Here is a 23,533-nt window from a genome sequence, read left to right as displayed (position 1 = left end):
GTTGAGATGGTTTCATTAGGGGTTGAATTGAATCAAGAGAAAAATTCTGGTGTTCAAGGCAAAAAAGCACTTCAAATTGAAAGGTAATACAGCAATAATCAATTAGAATTGTTTAGTTTTAGCTATTTTGAACATAACAAACAATTATCATTATGACGTTTTAGGAATTTCCAAAACAACAAATCTTTGATTGTTCTATTCTTTATTTGAGAGTGAGATGCTAATTCTTGTCTACAAAAAAAATTAATTGGCTTTATTGCTAGAACGAAAAGGAATGCACTACAACGATTCATATTATTTAGTTACATGGAATTATTTCGAATAAATTGGAAATGTTAATTATTTTTATCACCAAAATGTGTCAAGAATCAAAAATTGCTTTACACGTAATTTTATTTTAATGTGTGTGTAATCTAGACCTCATGTAACACATATATTCGGTGACTTAGTGTTAAAAATAATAAAGAAAACAAAGTTGAAAAGTTATTTATTTCACATAATTTCAAAATTTCAAGTGCATTGCGGAGCCTGAAGATATGAATTTTAGAGCTTCAGATTTTAACACTCTTATTTTTAAAGGATTTCACATAAGAATACCGATTCGCAACAATGAATGTAGAAAATAAAATGAGCAGTGGCAAACGTGTTATAAATTGATTTTTCGCTCATTATTCAAAATTTCAAGTGGGCTGCGGGGCCTGAAGATGTAAATTTAAGAACTTCAGATTTTAACACAGTTGTTTTTAAAGGATTTCTCAATAAAACATATATTCTTGAAAACATATTTCGAAAATCTGTGTAAAAAGTACCTTTTTTGATCCACCCTACTGAATAGTGTAGTCAGTGTAGCTACAGGTATAAGATCAGTAGAAGTGAAAAAGATTGTGAAGGATATACTTATTTTGGTTCTTATTTATCTTTATCCCCAATAATAATAATAATAATGATGATGAATTCTAAGTTTGGCTCAAGGCCACTGAGTAAAAGTAGTGGATTAATGGAATTGTTAAAGTGGTGGGTGAGATATCTGGCAGCATCTGTTATGAGCTCCTGGGTGGTAATCTGTTGTCTCATTTAAATTTACTACTTATTCTTGGGTGCTCTTAGCAGAATCACACCTCAAATATTCAGGCCTGACTTCTAGTTTCTATCCTTCCCTCCAGTCTTGTGAGTCCCAAAAAAAGTTTTTGAAGTTTTCTCTACGGATTTTTTTGTAGAATTTAGACTCAGCACTGAAAATTATGATCTTCTGTATGCAAATACATCTTTGTGAGCAATGCAGTCAATGACAGGAAAATAAGTAATGGGTATGTATGTATATTTCAGGGGTTATTGCTCCTTCTTCAACATCGCATTCAACTCATTAACCATCCACAAACACATTGCTTAGATAGCCACTAAATCTAGTGATGTAATGCAATTGGATATACCAATTTTACATATTAAACATGTTCTAGGCAAATATGTATATACATATTAAATGTTGGTGGGAACAGTATTTCATGTGTTCGTGCATGGTTAATGGGTTGAATGTGGTGCTGCAGAAGGAACAATAACTCCTGAAATATGCATATACACCCATTACCTAGTCTTCAACTTCGATCACATCATTTACATAGACGTATTCATATATGAAACATCGTACCTTTCAATGCTGGCTCTAATTTTGCGAATCTTTAGGGGGAAAACTTTAAAAAGTGATTGAATCCCCACTGCCAACACAGATAGGACACTCTATTGACTTACAAAGCATTCAATATGTGTGGTTGTATATTATGGTTTCATAGCAAAATACAGTGTCCCTACCAGCAATAAAAAGAGCCATGCAGTGTAGAGAAAAAATTGTGGAAGAGGTGCTGTCAGAAAATTCCTATTTTGAATAGCACAGGAAAAAAGAAAGCAAAAAAAAAAATTGTCACAAGGCAATTAAGACTAGCCCCATAGTGCACCTGCTACACATTTCCTATGTGAATAATTGCAATTTATTTTTACTAGGACCAGGGCTTATAACAGAGAAGAAGAATATGACTGTTGATTTTAACATTTTACTCAAAACTCAATTTGAGACTTGGATTATGCTGTTTATCAATCAACCTTGCTAAAAAATGAAAATCATATTTATACTTGTTAATTTGTAAAATACACACACACACACACACGCACATAGACAAAATGGGAGAAAGAGAAACAGACAATTGAAAAATCAAAGTTCATTGAAGTAGGATTTTTAACATAGAACAGTAATGTAGTGGATCTTGCAGTCTTCTGTCATGCTTAACTCTACTCCCATCATCATAATTAGTCTAAGGATAATAATTGTAGTTGTAATAATGCCTAATTTATATTCCCAGTGTGTCCAGTGTTATGTAAAAAGTTTCTTAAGTATAGCTTTCTATTCCTGTTGATTTAATTACATGCCAACAGTAATAGTTATAGTGGTGGTGGGTAATTGCAAAATAGTCTAACAGCAGAGAGCAGCTCAATCCGGTGATAATTTAGCCTTGATCAATATCATTTAGAATAACTTCCTCTCCTCTCTTTCATTTCATCCTGATATTTTATATATTAATATCACTAAAATAGTTACTTAGTATATATTTTTTGTGGCTTCCGTTTAACCTTAACCTTTTCAAACTCAAAGTTGCTACATGGCTGATACTATTAAGCTATGTTTACAAAGGCTAATTATTAGCTACAGAATAAGTTTATAAAATATACTATATTTACTGTAGCTATATAATAATATTAACAGCTAGTAGTATGTGTGTGTCTGATCATGACGAGTGCATTCCATGTTACGGACTAATTGCCAGCCACAGAAGCAAAAGAGAAAATAAATTGCGACGCAGTCATTAATTTGGTTTTTTTTTCCTCATCAGCTGCAATATTTTAAATTTAAGCCATTTCATTGTATCATAAATGTGTATAATAACAGTGATGTGCTGTTTGTTCCACTGCTTTTATTCTTTCTCTTCAGATATATTTTATTTATTTTCTTTTCTATATCATCTTAAAAGAATCTTTTAAAACCCACTTTCACGTAACTTATATCAAGTCTACTTTCACTACCAGCCCACTCACATAGTTGCAGTTTGAGTTTAGATATTCAATAAGTATTTCTGAAATGTTGCTGGCAGTCACTGAATCCATCTGACCCACATATTGATTTAATTCACCAGCTTTTTATATTTATTTTCTTATTGATTTTCAGATTTTGTTTTTCTTTAAAGCCATTTATAATTAATCATTCTAATAAGATTTGCAGGAGTTTTTCTATTCTCCCTTTCTCTCCCCGTCTCTCTTTTTATTTGCTTCTGTCTTTCTTCAGTCATAATATTTCATATTTGCATCTTCAAAGTTATTTATGAGGTTCTGTATTATTCCTAGTGCAGTTGGAATAGGTAACAACATCAGACAGTAAGGTTGTTGCACAGCTATTGAAGAAAGTTTGAGATTGTTTAATTCTGAGAATGGAATGATGAGAATTGGGTAGTAGGTTAATGTATTGAAATGGGCCGTTCTACTTTTTCTTTAATATGGAAACTAAACTTCTATCCTCCTCATTTTCCAGTTGCTTTCTCCTATAAATTCCTTTGCTAGTTCTACAGATTCCATAAATGTTGTCTGGTTAATTTTTGAGCTTTTGAAAGGAGACAGTGCCTCACTTACCCTCTTGTTTACAGCTAAATGCTTCACAATTCCTTTATAAGTGATCTAACATTCTTTTTTTTTTCCATCTTGCAGTTGGCAGTTTTTTTATGTTACAATGATTAGTTGATATTTCTTCTTCATTTAGCTTTCTCTATGCTGCATAATGAAATAATTCCATCAGGCAAAAGAGATATTATGTCAAATATTTATTTATTTATAAACCATTCTGTTTCTAATCATTGCAGCTTACAAATATTACTAAGAACAGAAGTGGTATTGTCTAGTATTGTTTTGCAATCATTTTGTCAGATTTTTATTGTAATATAATTTTTCATATAAAGATTTTCTTCTTTTGAAGTGGCTGACTCTCTCTATAAACAGTATTTTGTATTCTGATAAATTTCATTTTCTTAGTAGATAACAAAACTTTGGTAGTGATTTATAGGACAAACCTTATGACAAGTGAATAATGATTGAGCCTCCTTTCTCAGTCACTTTCTTGCTTTATCAATCAGTTCTTGCATATTTACAAAATACAAAATTATACACCTTCTCAGTGTTCATCATATCATTTCATATACTTTTGTAATATTATTCTCATAACTTGCACTTTCTCAATTGCACTTATCTTTTCGACAAATCTCAACTTTGATGCTTTTTATTATGTTGCCCTTCAAACTGTCCCTTTTATGTCTCTCTATAAGTAGTTTACTGTAAAATCATGAAGGTGATTGGTTGCATTGAACACATCACTTGTAATTGCATTATAAACCAATATTTTGTTGATAAATTCATTGCCATGCCAAATATGCATTATTTGTAAATTTGTCATGCTTTTTATGTACAGGATAAATAGAATGTTAAACTGTGTTTAAAGTCTTTTTTATTTGCACATTAAACATGTTGCATTTGATAAACAATGATAAAGAAATCCAAACAAAGAAAATCAAGAAATCAAGTAACACTTGTACAGAATATTGTTGATGCTGAAATTCCATATTGCTGTCAAGGGTATGAAAATAGTTCAGTCAACTGATATAAGAATTGTGATTTATTGGATTATTTAAGAGGCAATGAACTTAATTTATCTTTACGTTTGTGGTATCTTTCTCCATTGGGTAATTATTGCTGTGTTCTGTTGTGGTTGAGTACATTCAGTCAGCTCTATGACACTGTGGTTGCTGGTAGAAATTCAATATTTAAATGATCCTCTCTGAACTATGTTCTGAGCAATACTCATCTTCACCAAATGCATCTAACTCCATGACTTTTAAATCTTTCATTACCTTTTAATAATAGATAGCCACATATCTATCCCCAAAGTCTCTTTCCCTCTATCTATCAATCAAAAAATGAGTCCATTTATGTATGCCTATACATGCATCCCATCACTTTTGTTTTTATTAATTTTTGAATATTAATATCATTACAAATTTTCAGTACGAAAGAAAAAATAAACTGAGAGAAGATGGTAGGGTATTTTAAAAGTATTAGTAATTCTAATCTCTATTGATTTTTGTTATCTCTTTTTCTAACTATTTCTATCACTCTCTTCTCACTGTGTTTTCCCATTCCCTAAATGTCTGCTGAATGGCAATAATACTGTCATGTCGTACTGCATAATACTGGGAAAACAACTCACCTCGAAATAATTGCTATGTAAATTTTTAAATATTTATATACTGTTAAAAAATAATGGGTGTCTGAAATTGGGACTAAATTTTATAATATTTTCATCTCATCATATTTTGTAAATCAATCTCACATATTTATGTGTGTTCATGGAAAATTATAAAGGTAATAATGCAAAGTAAAAATCAACAGATTTCATTAACAATATGGAAATATGTTTATAGAAGAAACCTATAAGAATTTCCTGTAAAATCATTTGCCTTACTAAATATATTTAGGATCCTGACCTGAACTTAGACACCTTGTTCCAATAAAAAGAAAAGGAAGTTTGTTTACATTCTGGGTTCAATTCTTACCACTGCCAACTTTGTCTTTTAACCCTTCAGGTTAATAAAATAAGGTACAGGGATTGGCTAAACTCCCTCCTCCCATAAATTGTTGGCAATATGCCTAAATTAGAAACCATTGTTGTTGTTTACTATTGACATCATCATTGTCATTGTTATTAGCTATTTTACACTAAAATGATATTAAAGCAATTCACTTGAGTTATAGAATTAATTAATCAATTAGTATTAAAGTTATAAAGAGAACCAAATTACTCATGGTTGCCAAATGAACTTCTTATCAAGTAGTTTTACAACAAATTCAGATTATGACTAATTTGTAGAAACAAAGCAAGAACAGAATGAGAGAAAAAAGTCACAATTAGTTTAAAAAATGTATAAAATAGCAGCCATGGTGATGCTAAAGAGATATTGTATTATATTGCTTGTTATAGTACTGCAGTGCTTAAAACTTTGAAACTGAATTATGTGTTAGAAAACAATGCAGACCAGTCTTTGAAAATTGTACAGTGGTATGAGAGTAGATGTGAAAATTTGACTATATTGCTCTGTTCATTTACTATCATCTGGCTAACTTTTTATTTGATGCAGCTCCTGATTAGCTAGACAATCAATTTAACTATCCATCCCATTCTCTGATAAACTTGTGGTGTGTTATATATATAATGTATGTATAGGGTAAAGATCCCCTTTGTTTGTGAATGACTATGGGATTGCACTTACTGGACCCTAAGCATTATCTAGTATCTACATTGCTAAATAGCTTTCTTTTTCTCCTATGTATGTATATTATTTTTTGTAGTATTGTTTTAGTTGTATCATCCCCTTGCATTAAGACTTCTTGGAATCATTGCATTTGCTTTATCTTAACCATTTTCCAATTTCTACAATGGAATCTTTTGTACTTCTCCTATCTTGTCTGTTTGAGGTGTCACAAAAGAAGCAAAACATTTTTCTTTAAAATAGACGATACTGCAATTCCAAATCATTATTAAAAGACCTGTTTTCTTTCAGTACAGATCTTTTCATTTTATCAACATTATGGGAAAATAGCAAACAAATAAATGTAAGTTATCGAACAAACATACTAATGTGTATACAGCTTGCTTAAATTAAATACAAACAAACAATTTTAACAAGCACAGTCAACTTTATTGTTGTAGATACATTAAGATTTAAAAGTCTACTTTTAAATCTTAATGTATCTACAACCCTCTTCAAGGACACTCATATAATGACAAATGAATTTATGTTCTTAACCACAATCCATATTTTCATTTTCTGAAGGAAATTGCAGATGTTGGTAAAGAAATGTAAACAGATATTTCTAATAATCACAGGTTAATTCACAATTAATTAAGAAGACATGTTTTAAATAGAATTAAATAAACAAAAATAAATTGCAGTATAATCGTTTTCAACTCAAAGATTAAATATCTTCAGAAGGCCATATGTACCTTAAGATCAGTTTTCTCGACTTTGATCTAAAAAGTAACTTTAAATAAGATTTTTAGATGACACTTGATCAGGAGACCCTGGGAAATTATCAACTGTATATAATTATAACAAAATTAAGACATCACTATAACCAAATGAAAATAAGTTTTTAGATTTTTTGAAAATTGGTTAGTGTATTGCTAACACTCGAGTATGGCATATTACTGGTATCTAGTTTTTCAATTAGATCATTGCAAAATGGAACTCAGGATTTAGCAAGGTTCTATTTGGTTAGTCTTCTACACTAGATTAAAAAACATGATGATGGTTATTGTTTTGAAATTGTGCATCAGCTAAGAGAAATAAGGATTCATCAAATTCTAAGTATCTTCTTGAATCAACAAAGTTGTTATTGTGACAGTGGTCATGAAATTGTTAAGCTTGTGTGATCATGGTAGGACTTATATGAACTGCAAATGTATGTTTGTATAGAAGACTTAATGGCTGCTATATTAAGAAGAAAACCAGCAAACATTTCTTTGCAAATTCATCTTCACTAAGAAAAAAGTAGCTTAAGATTTGATGTAAAATAGAATAGTAGTATCATCACACAATTATCATAATCTCTATAAACATGTGAAAATGTAATGTGTGTATGTGCATGTGTGTGCACATGCAACTGTGAGTACAATTTTACTTATGTTGCTTAGATTTGTGGATGCATTCTTCCAGTTCGGTATTTTCTAATAGTAACGATGCAACCATTGTAAGACCCAGTATAACCCATTTCCAATCATACTGTTTTCTTGGGATGTTTATTATTATTAAATGCCTTGTGGTATTGTGGCATGTTTTACATCCCTTTTCATTCTGAATGTAAATTCTGCCAGAGTTAACTTCACCTTTTATCTGTGATACTATTTAAATTTAACTCGTACTATAAAACCCCACAAAATGTAAGGTCTTTTAGGTAATGTAAGAAATTATCATTGACATATATGCTCATCATTTTTTACATCGATTTGATAGTTAATCAAAATAGGTGGTGTTGCAACCAATTAAATTTCCACAATCTCTTAGCAAAAGACTTATATCAGAAATTTCAAGTGGACATCAATGTCCCAATTTGGGGAAGACAAATTTTATTTAATTTCAGTAGTCTAACCTCATTTTATATTTATTTGTAACCTAATAAATTGTTTTGTATTTATCACATATGATTATAAAGAATTTAATTGTAACTTAGAAATTAGTTGCTGATAGCTTGCTATATCTCAGGAATCCACTGACGATGACTATAATATCTGAAGCTTTTCAACTGTGTCTTGGATTGTTAGGACTATAACTGTAAAAGTTTTCATCATGATATTATACTGCTTCATTTCATAAAATGATTATCCTGTAAGAATATCTAAATGCAAAATTAAAGTTATAGGGATTTGTTGTATGAGGCATGCAGGAAGCCTTAAGTTTAAGAAGGATGTTAGGTATTCATGATTTTCTAAGGACTTTCTTGCTCAGTGTAAGCAGTTTTACAGATAATGAATCATTAGCTCATCACTGTTTGTTGCACTATATGACACCTTACTCATTTGCTATCAAAAAAGAAAAAAAAGGTAAAGGAAATGGTCAGTGTAGCAAAGAAAATAGCTTAAAGTGATATCTGTCCCCACTACATCTCCCCCGCCCCCATAAACTCCTAGCCCTGAAGACTTTTAACCTTATCTACTCAATGTGCTGATAATTTTACCAACATCTTGTCATTATAATTATAAAAGAAAAATAAACAAACTTCCAGCCTATAAAAATAAGCTTCTTCCTTAATAATTGTACAACTACTTTACTTTTTATATTTTTGTTTCATGTTTTAAAATTTTTTATCCAACATTGAAACAGCATTCCCACTCTTCCTCTTTTAATTCTAAAGACATTCCCCCTCATCTTTATTCTCTTTCTGCTCTACATTAATGCATCTTCTACCTACATTGTAATGCAGTCTGGCAATGTTTTTCTTTCTTTTCTTTCCAATATTCATTACTTCTTTAAAACCCAGCAATTATCTCTGATATAATACACTTATCTACATCTCAGACTCATGTACACATACACAGAAATGTATAGGCACAAACATGCACTTGCATTATATAAAAGAGCATCCAAAGAATTTTTTCTATACTTTGTCCTTATAAGGAACTGATCTTTACTTTTTTTATTTTGTTGTCAGTTTTCAATACTACAGAGGTCTATCGTTTTCTTTCTCATTAGAGCTAATGGCTTCTGAATATTTATACAATATTGTGTAGTTGCATGTATTTTCAGAAAAAATATTGGTAATATTAGTATTACCTACCTCTCCACGCATTCCATAAACCTGCATAACTCTGCTGTATGTGTATGTCCATGTCTCTGTGTATATCTGCAAATACAGGCAAGTTTGCAGAGGTTAAGAAATTTGCTTCTTGAGTATAGCATTATTTTTTTTTAAGTCTTGTATTGGCCCAAAACTCCCATGTAAAATTGTGTAGCAGATGTTCCTGTAGCTCAGATGCTCCAGCACTGTTACATAGTGTCACACACACACACATCTCCTGAATGTGCACCAAACCTGCTCAAAATATTTGAATTATTTGCACCTTATTACACATAAATCCATTCTATTTCCTAAACTTTGAGATGGTACAAAAATTTAAAGTGATACTTGTTGATAAAGTGTCTAGAATGCTCTAATGTCCCAGATATAACTTACTGGCATTGTGGCTTGAAGGTTTCAACTTCTATTTTGTTTGACCCATTTTGAGAATTATTTTGTTTGACCCATTTTGAGAATATCAGCTAGTTAGTGTTAATCAATATATTTATCTAACTTCTGGGAATTTTAGATATACCTCAGTTATTTACTGAATCAGTTAGTAAGGTAATTTTATATTTTAGCTTTCATATTTCATTGTCCTTTTAAAATATAGTTTAAGGAGTGTATGTATCAAGATATTTTGCAACAAAAATCTATTCAAATTCACTGTTATGAGACGTTGTGTGTATTGGACATACTCTGTTTAAAAAGTGGAATTTAAAATGCTTTTGTTCATACAGTAATTTTTTTTCCTCTACATGATTATAATGCTAATCCTATATTCAGGTTATCTATTGATAAAATCATTTAAAAGATCTATTTCATTGACCTATTAGGTTTGTCCTAATAACATAAATTATCTTCATATCTTGCTTTCAGCAAATGTCTCACCATTAAAATCTATTTACTTGAATTTAACATATAAAGTCTGAGTTTGGTTATTGGGAAAATCTTAACTTTCATAATTTGAAGTGTACATCAATGTGTGGTTAGCTCTATGTATTTTTTACCCAGAAACACATTAAGATACTTGCAATGGGCTGAAAATAATCAGTGGTGATGGCAAACTGACATTACAACTTAGAAGAAATAACTTGCAACATTTCTTTTGGCTCTTTGCATTTTCAGAGTTGAAATTTTACTGTCAACTTCACTTTATGTTCTTTTTGGGTTGATAAAATGAAGTACCATGTGACTAAATTTAAACTTTATTATTATTATTATTATTATTATTAAAGCGGTAAGCTAGCAGAATCGTTAGCATGCCAGATGAAATGCTAGCAGTATTTTGCCCGTTGCTACATTCTGAGTTCAAATTCCACCAAGGTCAACTTTACTTTTCATCTTTTCGGGAGTCAATGTAATCGACTATCCCCCTCCCCCAAATTTCAGGCCTTCTTCCTATAATAGAAAGGATTATTATTATCATTATTTGGTAGTCTTATTTTTATCATGTGCTTCCACCTCACTACCATGTGCAGCTCTGTGTGCCTTGGGTATGTGTTATGGTGTTCTTATTTTCACTGTGTTGAAAATGTTTTACATAGGATGTGTGCAGTGCCTAGTAATGTTATTTTCTGTTTGTTATATGTACTTGTGAGTTCTGGAGTATTTGTTATGCATTTGTCTGAATGTTTCTGTTTTTACTGATACCTAATGTGCCTACTGTAATAGGAATTGTATCTGTTTTTAGGCTCCTCATTCGATTTACCTCTATTTCCAGATCTTTGTATTTCAAAAGTTTCTTCGTTTTAGAGAAACAGTCATCTGTTGGTATTGATACATCTGTTAGAAAGCACTTTTTTTTCTGACAACTATATCCAGTGTATTGACCTTAATTTTGCTACCTGTGTGTTGGTATAGATCAGAGTATGGTTGTTTTCTCAATTTTTTGTGACCTTTTCTGGCATATTATTATTATGATGTATATAGTAAGGTTAGGATTTTATTGCTATTATGAATGAAATAAATAGAACAAATACATAAATTTCCATTTTTCCTGCAGAATTGTAACAGATAATAATTTCACCTACAACTTGTAGCACAAAACAACTTTAACACAATTTCTTGATCTTTGATTTAATTACATTTATGAAGTTGCTAACAAAAACTTGTTAATTTTTACTTTGTCTTTAGATTCCTCCCTCATACCATCTCACTAGCTTTAAACATTTAATTGATGCCAGTGGTTTAGATGTTTCTTATTCCCATTTTGCAGTCATCTCTCTTTAGCTATACTGTTCATGCCTTTGAAAATGCATGAATGGTTATTAAAAATTTTTATTCTCCTCCTCAATAAATATACATGAATACCGTTGAAATGAAACTAAAGAAGAAATTGACTTTTTAAAAAAAATTTTTTAAGCAGGTTATATATATTGGTTTCAAATTTTGGCACCAGGCCAAAAATTTGGGGTGGTGGGATAGGTATTTATTTTATCAACCGTGCAAGAATGAAAGGCAAAGTCAGCTTCAGTGGAATTTGGACTCCGAATGTAAAGACAGGTGAAATATTGTTAACCATTTTGATCAGTGTACTGATGATTCTGCTAGCTCACTACTTCGCAAGGGATATATTTGTCAGACATCTCGTCTTGATATTGTAGAAAGTAATAGGTCGGTTATTCGGCATGGATTCAGCTGATTTGCTATGACAGAGTTGCATTTAGCCTTCAGAAACTTAAGTAAACAGCCAAACTTTATATCTTACCACCATATCTGCATTTTTGCTTGTCCCCATCCAAATTAAAATTATCCAGTCAGTGCACACATATAAGTTTCTTTTCTTTCATTTAATTATTTACATGTGATAAAAAGCTATGTTTGCAGTAGTCTTGAATACTTTCTCTTGGGTAAGATTGATGAATATATACTTTAACTAATTTCTTGTTTTTATTTATCATTATGATAAAAAAATTCATGTTTCTTATTATGTAGATGTTCAGTTTCTTTATCTTTTTATTTTTCCTCCAGATCACTAGTGGTGGGACTGGTTAATTTACTTAATAAGTATATGATGAGAAAAAGTTCTGAGTTCTAAGAAATGTTTTAAATTTCTCATAACATATTTTTACTGTTCAACTTCCTTGAATGATTACTCAGTGATAAATCTTGTGTTTATCTATGACTTTTAGTTCTACTGATTCAAAAATTTGTGGTTAAGTAAAATGGATTTTTTATTTGATCTTTTGCTTTCCAGATGAAAATAATTATGTATGGCTAAGGGATTATTCTATCAAAATAGTTACTTTAATAAATAGTTATAAGGGATGATAATTGGCTTTTGTGATGTTTGTAGCTTATATTTTTAGTAAGTCAAGATGTGTGTGTGTACATATTTCTGTAGTCAGGTTAGTATTTCATTTGTATTTAGATATGAATACATATATTTGTTTTATGTATGTAATATCTTTATGCCTGTGTATTCTTGTGTATGGAGACTTTGAATACATAGCCTTTAGTATGGTATGGTTGTGTAAAATTTTATGCATATGTGGAGATACGTTTGGATATGTAGAATGAGGCAGAGCTATGCTTACGCATCTATATATGTGTTTGGATAACAAGATGGAAGATATATTTGCTTCTCAACAATATTAGCTCTCTTTACCAAGCCAGCCTCGTTTGTTTTATCTGATCCCTTATAGATGCCACCTAGCAGCACCTTCAGACTGTCAAATGGATGTGTGTGTGTGTGTCTCTCTCTCTCTCTAATTAATTATGTCATGACTCTAAGGTCAAATAGTAATAGAGGTGTGGGGCACTTCTAACCTAGCTATGTGACCAATCATCATTCTCAGCATTATCATTACTGCCATCTTCATCCTCATTCCCATTGTGTTATCATGGTTACTACCATAATCATCATTACCATCACTATTTGCTATTTTTTGCTTCTGCTCAAGCAGTTCTGTTCAATTTTGATTATTGCATCTAGCTTCATTTTCTGGTTCTACATCCATGTTTTAAAATATGTTCACCTGTTTAATGTTTATGCATTTTTGTATTGTTTGTTAGCCTATGAATTAGTGTTTGTGTATTTATATTTGCATCCAGTGTTATGTATGAATGTATCTACTTCCAGCTCAAAAGCTCTATATTTATACGTGTATAATACCAAAAAAACTTATGAAGTTTCCCTTTTTCTTTCAAAGTTTAGCAAGATTTGCAAAGTACTTTTTCTTTCAATTTGATTGCACTTAACCACTTAGTTATGTGTGAGGGAGATGAGAGAGAGAGGAAGCTGTTTTCTCTTTCCATTTCATTTCTATTCAATTGTGATGTGCTAATCCCATTAAGGAACAACAGCTTCTGTGGAGTTCTTCATCCTTCTTCTATCAAAGAAATATGAAGTTGCTGTTGCTATGCAATGAAGGCAGTATTGGTGGAATCAAGTGTATCTTTCAAACAACTTATAGGAATTGGATTTCTTTATGTATGTGTACATACATTTGTATAGTGGCAATGTTGTTTTTTGGTATGCCTTTTAGAAACTAACTTTCAGAAACTGAATTTTCTGTGTTGCATTTCATTGGGTGAAAAGGCATCTTTGATTTTGTTTATATACTCTAGAAACTTATACGAATTGGATTTTTTTATGTGTTTTGTTTATGTGTATAGAGTAAAAGCTTACACATATGTACTAGTTAGTAAAATAATTTTTATTCTTAATCCATGAAATAATGGAAAAAGAAGTTTCATATCTTACAACTGTCTTTTAATTAACATTTGTATTTTCAATTTTTAAAATGTACATACTTTGCATATTCTTTAAATTTAATTCATTAAATGTTGGCAGAGTCACTGTCATTTCAATTTACAATGCTATATAACTTTGCTGAAACTTGTGAATGCCTCATAAAAAAATAAATGTGTAATATATTTATAGGTAATGTATTCTAAATGGCTTTTTTAGTGTGTCTAATTTTACTAGTTAATTTAACATCCAGTTGAAAACAACTTTTATCAACAGGGATTGATAGAGTATGGATACTGTCATTTTCAGTTGCTTCTCACTCTTTTGATTTTAATATAAATCCAATAAGTGTGGTGATCTGAATTTAATGTTTGACATTAAATTCAGATCACCACACTTATTGGATTTGGGTCAACCTTCAAGGAACTTCTTATAAGAATAAGCAAAAATGTAGAAGTTAAAAAAAATTCAATCCTAATTAAAAGATGGCTGTAAGATTTTAAACTATGAAACTTCTTTTATCATTGTTTCTTAAATTAAGAAGAGAATTTATTTTTCTGACTAGTAGATCACATATGTAAATATAAACTTTTACTCTTTCTCTATATACCTAAGCAGCAGATGGACAGGTTGCAAAAACTTTTTGCAGCCTGTCCAGAAAATGTCCTGTTTATGTGATGTATTTTTGGCAAAGAAGAGAAATGTTTAGTGATGGATGCAGTCAATATGACTTGTTTTGTTGCGTTCATTCTCAACATTGAGTTCAAATCCTATTGGATTGTCATCCTTTCAGAAGTTGATAAAATAAGTAGCAAGCAAGTATTGGGATCAATTTAAATGTTTTTTCTTCTTCTTTTTTAAAATTGATGCAATTTACATATTGTCAGCTAAGAATTTCTAATCTGCTTTAAAGTAGAACATGCTAAACTTAGGGGAATCAGAATTATATACTTTGTCCACAAGCACAATATTGACAGCAATACGATTTGTGCTCCACTTTGTTTGTAATGCAGCTCCTTAAACTTCATAGCTCACTTGCATATTTCTAGACTCTTTGATATTCATGTTTTACAAAATGTTAATTTAGATACATATTTATTCTTGACTATGTTTCATCTAAGAATGTTGTTTATTTTCTATTCCAGACATGAAAATTGGAATACGGGTCAGTGACTATTATGAATGTATGCAAAGTTCAACATGGATAAAACAAATAGTGGCCACAAGATGTATTGTTTCTACTGAAAAAACCAGAAATACCTCATTGTATTCTGCATATATTTCTATCAAGAAAAGAAGCCAGCTGATTCACTAGGATGAAGTCGAACCGTCGTAAGCAAACAAAACCAAACCGAGTTTCTTATAGTGCAGATTTGGATTCTGGAGAAACTGTATCAAAACAGTTTGAAAACCCTCCAGACTATGATTTGGAAGACTGTGGAGAGAGGCTGACCAATGATGAAGACGACACCAGCCAACTGAAGGAAGAGGCTGCTGATAATTTCTCTTCTGGCCAAAGTTGTCCTGAACTCTTACCATCAGTGTCTCCACAACCACAAGTACCACAGTTACAGCAATTACCTCCCTTACAACTACCACAACAACAGCTAGGGCCAGTGCCACCACCACCACCACCACCACCACCAGCAATACCACTACCACTACCAACATTACAACAACTACCACCTCAACAGTTACCTCTCCAACCGCCAGCTCCAATACACATACCACCACAGTTATCACCACCACAGCTGTCAACACAGTTAACTCCATTAACCCCACAACATATAGTACCACACCCATTACCTCCACAGCAAATATCACCCTCTCAAATATCACCTTCACAGATATCACCTCCACAGGTATCGCCCCAACATATACCTGCGCAAATATCCCAACAACAGTCTCCATTACCGTCACCACATCATCAACAACACTCACCACCACAGCAACAATCAACTGTACCTTCACCAACACCACCACCACCACTACTACTACCACCACCACCACAACCACCACAACAACAACAGCAACAACAACAACAACAACAACAACAGCAGCAATCACAACCACCACCACAACAACAACAACAACAACCACTGCTGGAACCTGAAAAAGAACTACCACCCCAAGAAAACCACATCAGTGGTTTCAAACCAGAACATTGGCAGACATTTCCAACTGAATACCATCGCTTAGCAAATGAACTCCAGCAAAGTATAAAACAACAGTCCAATGGTCAGAATGGCTTGGAGCCAATAGGCACACTTACAATAGTGCCCTCTTCTGTGCCTCTTTCCAGCATACCAGGCCTTGATCCCACTGAGGCAGAATCCAAAGACTCAACTGGTGAACTCAGTATAAAAAATGATGGTACCCGGATATTTCATCCTGATGCCTACTGTGAAATATGTGATAGAGAATTTTGTAACAAATATTTTCTGAAAACGCATAAAGCTAACAAGCATGGTATCTATGAGAATGCACCGTCACCATTTTCAATGAACACATTTCCTTCAATGATTCCTCCCCCTCCACCTCAGCAACAGCCGCCTCAAGAGCAAATTGTCACACCATCATCATATAGATTAGATCCTCAGTCACAGAATCAGAAAATAATTACTGAAGGCAGTGTCAATCAAGACTTGGAAGACTATTGTGAGTTATGTCAGAAGCACTTCTGCAACAAATACTACCTCAAAAAACACAAACAGGATGTTCACGGCATTGCGCCGGAGAGCTGCAACAATTTCAGACGTATACGTCCAGTCGACATCCCTACGTCCGTCGCTGTTACCTCGTCATCCATTATTGTACCTCAGTCCATGGCCAGCATGCCTAATATGGCTGGTGTTATGGTGTTGAACCCTTTTGTACCTCCTGTAGCGATAATCCCAGCACAGCCTCTGTTGCACCAGCCCCAGCCGCAGATGCAACCACACAATAATTCAGTCCTTTCTCAGCCCATCGCCACTCAACACATGGAAGCTGCACCAACACAACAGATACCATCTCCTCAACAGAAGCAACAACAAATGCAAAACCAGCAGCAGATTCAAAACCAACAACAACAGCAGCAACCACAACTGCAAAATCCACAGCAACAACTACAGAATCAACAACAACACTCACCATTGCAGAACCACCAACAGCAACATCAGCAACAGCATTTGCAGAATCACCAGCAACAATTACAAACTCAACAATTGCCGAATCACCAGCAACAACAGTTGCAAACACAGCAGCAACAACAATTACAGAATCACCAACAAGTGCTGCAGCAGCAAATACAAAATCACCAACAACAAATACAAAACCACCAACAACAACAACAAACACAACAGCAGCAACCTCTACCACTACCACTTCCACCACCAGCATCTCAGTCCTCACAATCGCAGCCACAGCCACCATCATCAAGTTCCGCCCCGCCAGCACAACCCATTGCAAGTGATGCACTTCGTAGTATTGGGGTTCTAAATGCAGAAGCGTACTGTGAGATTTGTCGTAAAGAGTTCTGCAATAAATATTTCCTAAAGATCCACAAAGCCAACATGCATAATATTTATACTGACGAGATGAAACCACAGCTACAGCAACCACAAATTTCGTCCAGAATAGCTACTGAGTCTGAACATCCTGATGTGAAACAGGAACCAGGACTTATTAGAGACCAAGGAAAAGAAGATGCATTGTCTGGGCGTGTATCTCAGGAGCAAGGAATGCCTCTTGTCATGAAACCAAAGGACATGGGAATGAAGGATGCAGAACAGATGAAAGAGCAAATGCTCGCCAAAGAAGCTATTAGTTTAAGCAAGGATCTCACAAACCTGAAAGATCCTTCTGTTCTCAAAAATCTAGCACTTATGAAGGGGTCTGGAACAAACGATATTCCTCAAAATCTCTTGACAAGTACTGGTATTAACGTGTCCCAGTCCAGCATGATCAGCTCTGTGGTGGGCCTGTCCCAGAACATTCTTTCAAATTCCAACAGTGAGTGTTATGTCACTTACTGCAACATCTGTAACAGAGAATTCTCAAGCAAATACAGCTACCGCATTCATCGCATGAACGTGCATGGTGTCTTTCATGAAACACCTTCCAAGAGCCATCCGCTGGATGGTCAGTTACCAAGTGACATGTCTGCACGGATTAAATCCATGCCTGGATTTGTTGGCAGCGACATGAGAAATGGAAACAGTGTCACTGACAGCAGCGGAATGCCCACACTCTTTGGAAACATGATTGCAGCAAAGCTTGCAGATCGCGTTACCTGCGACATCTGTAGCAAAGAGTTGTGCAATAAGTATTTTCTTAAGAACCACAAGCTAAAAGTACATGGAATTGATATCATGTCTGCTGAGAAGGAGAACAAGCAGAGTGAGGGGAAATCACTTTCTCCTAAGCTGAATTTGTTTAAAGATAATCAAAAGGAATACATACGTGATATTATTCGAGATCAAGCAAAAGAGCTAGCCTTATTAGAGATGCAGAAAGTTGATATGAATGGCAAAGAGTTTCTGACCTCAATGAGTAATATTGAGAAACCTGACCACCATGAACTGGTTAAAATGGGCATTGACCCAGAAGCATATTGTGAAATCTGCAAAAAAGAGCTGTGCAGTAAATATTTTCTCCGAACCCACAAGTTGAACATTCATGGCATCAAGTCAGATAGAATTGACAGTAAAACCATTGATAAGATGCAGTTACCTCAGCCAAATAAAAAGTTGATAAATAATTTAGCTGTGAGTATGAGCGTGGATGGTTTTCAACCAAATGAAAGTTTTGAAAAACATACATGGCGATGGAAAGAACCAGTGAATTCTTCTCGTGTGATTTGTGACATCTGTAACAAGGAGTTGTGCAACAAGTATTTCTTACGAACTCATAAGCTGAACAAGCATGGAATCTTACCAACAGCTGAGGAACAGAAAATCACTCCAAGCCCTTCCATGCGGTCTTCTCCCGTAGACAGTGGTAGCATTGGTAATGCCTCCCCTGGAAGTCAAAATGAGAAGCTATCTGATGGCTTTTCAATTTTACCTAACAGCTTGTCAGATTCCTGCCTCACTAACTCTGATTCCAAATTATTGAGCCATCATCAACAAAATCCTGATGAGGTCAAAATCAAAACAGAACAGCTTGATGATACCCCTGTTAACAATAGGTATTACAACCATTTCACTGAAGTTTGCAAACTGTGTGACCGACGATTTAAAAATGAAAAGTGGCTGCATGCTCATGTTTTAAAGGATCATGGGGTATCTTTACCTTCAGACAATAAATATGTACCTTTAGAAGCTCAGATGTGCCAGTTCTGTTTCAAAGTATTTCCAAATAGCATTAGCCTTCAGATGCATGTCTTGAATGATCATAAAGCTGAGGTAAGTGCAAAACCTGATTTTTCACCACCGCATCACTTTGGTGGTCCTTTGCACAACAGTCTCAGCTGGGGAAATAGCTTACGAAGAAAGTACTCCCGTGGTGGCAAACCAAAGCTATACAGTTGTGTTCACTGTGATTACAAAACAAGGTGGCTTTCAAATATATATTCTCATGAAGAACGCAAACATAGCATTATTAAGGGCACTGTTGGGAGGTTCACCTGCAAAACCTGCCTTAAATCATTCCTTTATGAACATTCTCTCATCCGCCATATCACAGAATATCATGCAAATGATATAAAAGAATCCCGACCCCGACCAAAAGGCATCCGTATCAAAAAGTTTAAGTGTGCCAAATGTGGCATTAAATATTTGAGTAAGAAAGCATGTCAGATGCATATAAGGGAAGTGCATGTTAAAAAATCCAAGTTGACATCAGATCTTGAACCATCAGAAGATAATGGATTCTATTCTTGCAGACAGTGTGATTTTACATGCAGTTTTGCAAAATTGTTGCAAAAGCATATGGCTTTTAACCATGGGCCAAAAATGTCACCTTCTTCAATGCCTTCTGAAGATATTGATGAAGATTTAAAAGAACCCAATTCATCTTCTCCTCGAACTCATAACAACATCAGTAATTATCCTGATGAAGAGCAACTACCTTCAACTAAAGCAACACCTGCAACAGATAATGATGACAACAACAACAACAGCAATATTAACAATAGCAGTATCAACAACTGTGACATGGATTCTACCGAAAATGATGGTTATGGTTGTAGAAGTACTGACAATAAGTCACAAACTCCTTTTATTATGCAAGCATTTCATTTAGAAAATAATTTAGTGGATACAAACTTTATTCCTTCTGTTGTACACATGCCGGTTCGCCAGCGTGTAACAGAACCTGTTACACTCACTCTCACCTTGGTACCAGCTGAGCCTTAGTATGAGCTCACAATCATTAAAATTCTTAAACATACATCCCATCCACACTCTCCCACATGTATACAAGCATACATACATGTTAGTTTATCTACTGATATTTTACTAGGGAAATTCAGTCATAACAGGAAGAATCTTAACTCCTAAAGAGTGTTAACTGAGGCAAGAGAAAATATACTGCAAACTACCAGAATTGTGTAGGTCTATCTAGCATGAGACTTTGGCTGGTTGATTGGCTAGTTGCTCTTTGAAAACAGTGTATTAAATAAAAGTTTTATGTGCAATTTCTCACCCACCTCAACATTTGCATTTGGCTTGATCTATATACAGAATTTGTTTTTTATAAAATATAACAAAAAAATAAAATAAAAAAGATTTTGGAGAAATAAGAGCAGAGTGAAAGGTCAAGAAAATAAATCTTTCATACATGCATATATATATATGTATATATATCTATATATCTAAATATATATACATACATGCATACACACATGTGTGTGTGTGCTCTGTATGTACAGCACATACAAAACTTGGTTGTTCCTTAGAAGGCAGCAAGACAACCTCTTGTATATTCTTAGATCATGAATCTCAGTATTCTGTAATTCCATTATTAAAAAAAAAAGAATATAATTAGTTACCTTTCCTCTCTCTTGCTCTGCCTTTCCAAAACAACAACACTAACAATAAAACCAACAGCAACAGTATGCTTAAAGCAAGCAGACAAAATACAAAGTTTCAGAAAACATTTCTAACAAAGCCTCAACTACAACACCTAACAAAAAGTGAAACAAAAACAATTATCATCCACAACTGTAGAGCAAAGGCAGATGCCACAAATGATGGAATTTCTTCCTGTTTTATCATGAGATGGGAGTTTTTAAAACAAATAATTAATAATGGCCAGCTTTGTTTGGCATCTGCACTATTTTTATATATGTGTCTATACCTCAGTCTTTGAGGAAATGCGCACTGCGATTTGCCACAGAATGGTCTTGAAAGAGGAGTCTTCTATCTAAGGTAAAATAAAGGAAAAGAATGAAAATTGAAACAAACTATAAAAAGTTTTAAAAAATTAAAATAAAACTTCTTAAACCCAGACAGGAAACATCATTAGAAAAGTTGAGAGAAAAATACACTATAAGTATATGATATTTTTGTGAGCTTATCTTGGAATTGGTTTTACTTTGATGTGTGATTCTCTTTATATGGCAGTATTGTGATCTTTAAATTAAGTGTGTTTGATATGAGTGAGAGTTTTGCCATCACAGATAAAACAAACAAAAAATATACCAAAATAATCAACAACACCCCCTCCCCCCCAAAAAGGAAAAATATGCCAGGATTGTTGGATAAGTTTTAATTTTTGTTGTGAAAAATACCCAAAACTAAAAAAAAAAACAATTATTGGATTTTTCCAGTTTTTCCTTTGTTTATTTTATTTTAAATTTTTTAATGTTTTTTTTCTTTTTTTTAGATTGGTGTCTTAAACACGCGCGCACACACACACACACACACTCAGATATATATATATATAAACATATATATATTTTCCCTGTCATATTTTAGATTTTCCTCCTGCTATATGCTATCTGCAGCCAATCCTGCCATGGACTTGTCTTTATTTTTATTCATTTTTTTTTGTCTCTTTTAATTGCATCTTAATTTATTTATAACTCCTCCTCCTAATCAATGTCTCATCATTTTTCAAAGTTATCTCCAACTTCAGTAATTTGTTTGTGTTCTTTTGTTTTTTTTTTCATTGATTTTATTTTTCCTCACAACGTTTGTTCTAAGGGTTTGACTCTGGTTTAAAAACACCAAACTAGTTTTACTAAAATTATTGATAGCTGCTGTTAACTCTCCCATATCTCCTTTTCAACTGATTCTGCATACCTATAGAGGTTATATATATTTATATATATATATGCCATCCATATATAATTGGTTACTTAAACTCAATGAATTTTAAGTTTATTGTGACCTAATCTCCCTCTAGCAACAACTTTGTGTGTACATTAAATTTTTTATTTTTTTTATTTTTCTCAACTTTGTGCTATAAAATGGTGTAAGTGTTTCAACGTGAAGCCAGGAGGGTTAACATTTTTTAGAAGCATATTACGCACACACACACACACGTATATATATATATATATATATATACACACAGACACTCACACGTGTCTTTGTGTGTATGTGTGTATATGTATATATACATATATAAAACTGTGCGTGTGTATGTATATGTATATATATTTGTATGTGTGTATATATATATATATAAACATATATATATATATATATATGTATGTATATATATATATATATATATATATATATATATATATATATATGAAACACACTCTTTTATTTACCCCCTCCCTTACATTCAGTTGGAGACTTAATAAAACCTGCTGTATGTCAGATTTTTAATGTAAATGTAAAAGAAAAATTCTATTACAAATCTATACCAGAACAGAAACCATTTCTTTATTTTATTTATTTATATTTTTTTCAAACTGTATATTTGTCTATTTCACTAAATTGTACCAAGCCCATAAGCAGAATACTGTGATGACATAAGGAGAAACCTCGCTAACCAACTTACACTTGTCAATGAAAGCTGTAGTTATTTCTTGGAACTACAAGCAATTTACCCCTGATTCTCCTTAGATTTCTCTTTTGCTTCAACAACCTAGATGTTCAGAAGAGGGCTTAAATACAGCACCTCTGAAAATTGCTGAATTGAGTCAGTCATCAATCTCTCTCTCTCTCTCTCTCTCTCTCTTTCTCTCTAAAAGGGGTTCACTGATGTTATGTGAAATGGTTGATCTCCCCACCTTTTTAACTTGAAGTGACTCATGTTCTAATGAGTTGATTCTTGTGGAAAGGATAATTGTTTTATATTTTTGTGTTTATTATAGTTTTTTTATAAATATAAAAAAAAAAGATTTGGTTAAAAATTATTCTTTTTGGCACATATATATATATATATATATATATACATATATATATATATATATGTGTGTGTATGTATATATATATATATACATATATGTATGTATATATCCCTTGTCCTCTGTTGAAA

At 32.9% G+C, this 23,533-nt stretch overlaps 1 protein-coding gene across 5 annotated transcripts in view; it reads left to right on the top strand.

The window, feature by feature from the left end:
• The window catches only part of LOC115215499, a 135,721-nt gene extending 114,190 nt beyond the window's left edge, over positions 1-21,531 (top strand). For 4 of the 5 annotated variants that reach the window (XM_036506216.1, XM_036506215.1, XM_036506217.1 and 1 more), the window contains exon 2: positions 15,259-21,531. In XM_036506216.1, coding sequence (XP_036362109.1) covers positions 15,430-20,451 — 5,022 coding nt within the window. In that variant the 5' untranslated portion in view covers positions 15,259-15,429 and the 3' untranslated portion in view covers positions 20,452-21,531. The remainder of the gene's footprint in view (positions 1-15,258) is intronic. The other variant, XM_036506219.1, reaches the window with a different exon arrangement.
• Positions 21,532-23,533: the final 2,002 nt, after the last annotated feature.

The sequence above is a fragment of the Octopus sinensis genome, linkage group LG9 (genome assembly GCF_006345805.1).
Source record: "Octopus sinensis linkage group LG9, ASM634580v1, whole genome shotgun sequence".
Classification (NCBI taxonomy): domain Eukaryota; kingdom Metazoa; phylum Mollusca; class Cephalopoda; order Octopoda; family Octopodidae; genus Octopus; species Octopus sinensis.
The sequence above is the reverse complement of the archived record's forward strand: the minus strand, read 5'-3'. Positions and strand labels throughout refer to the sequence as shown.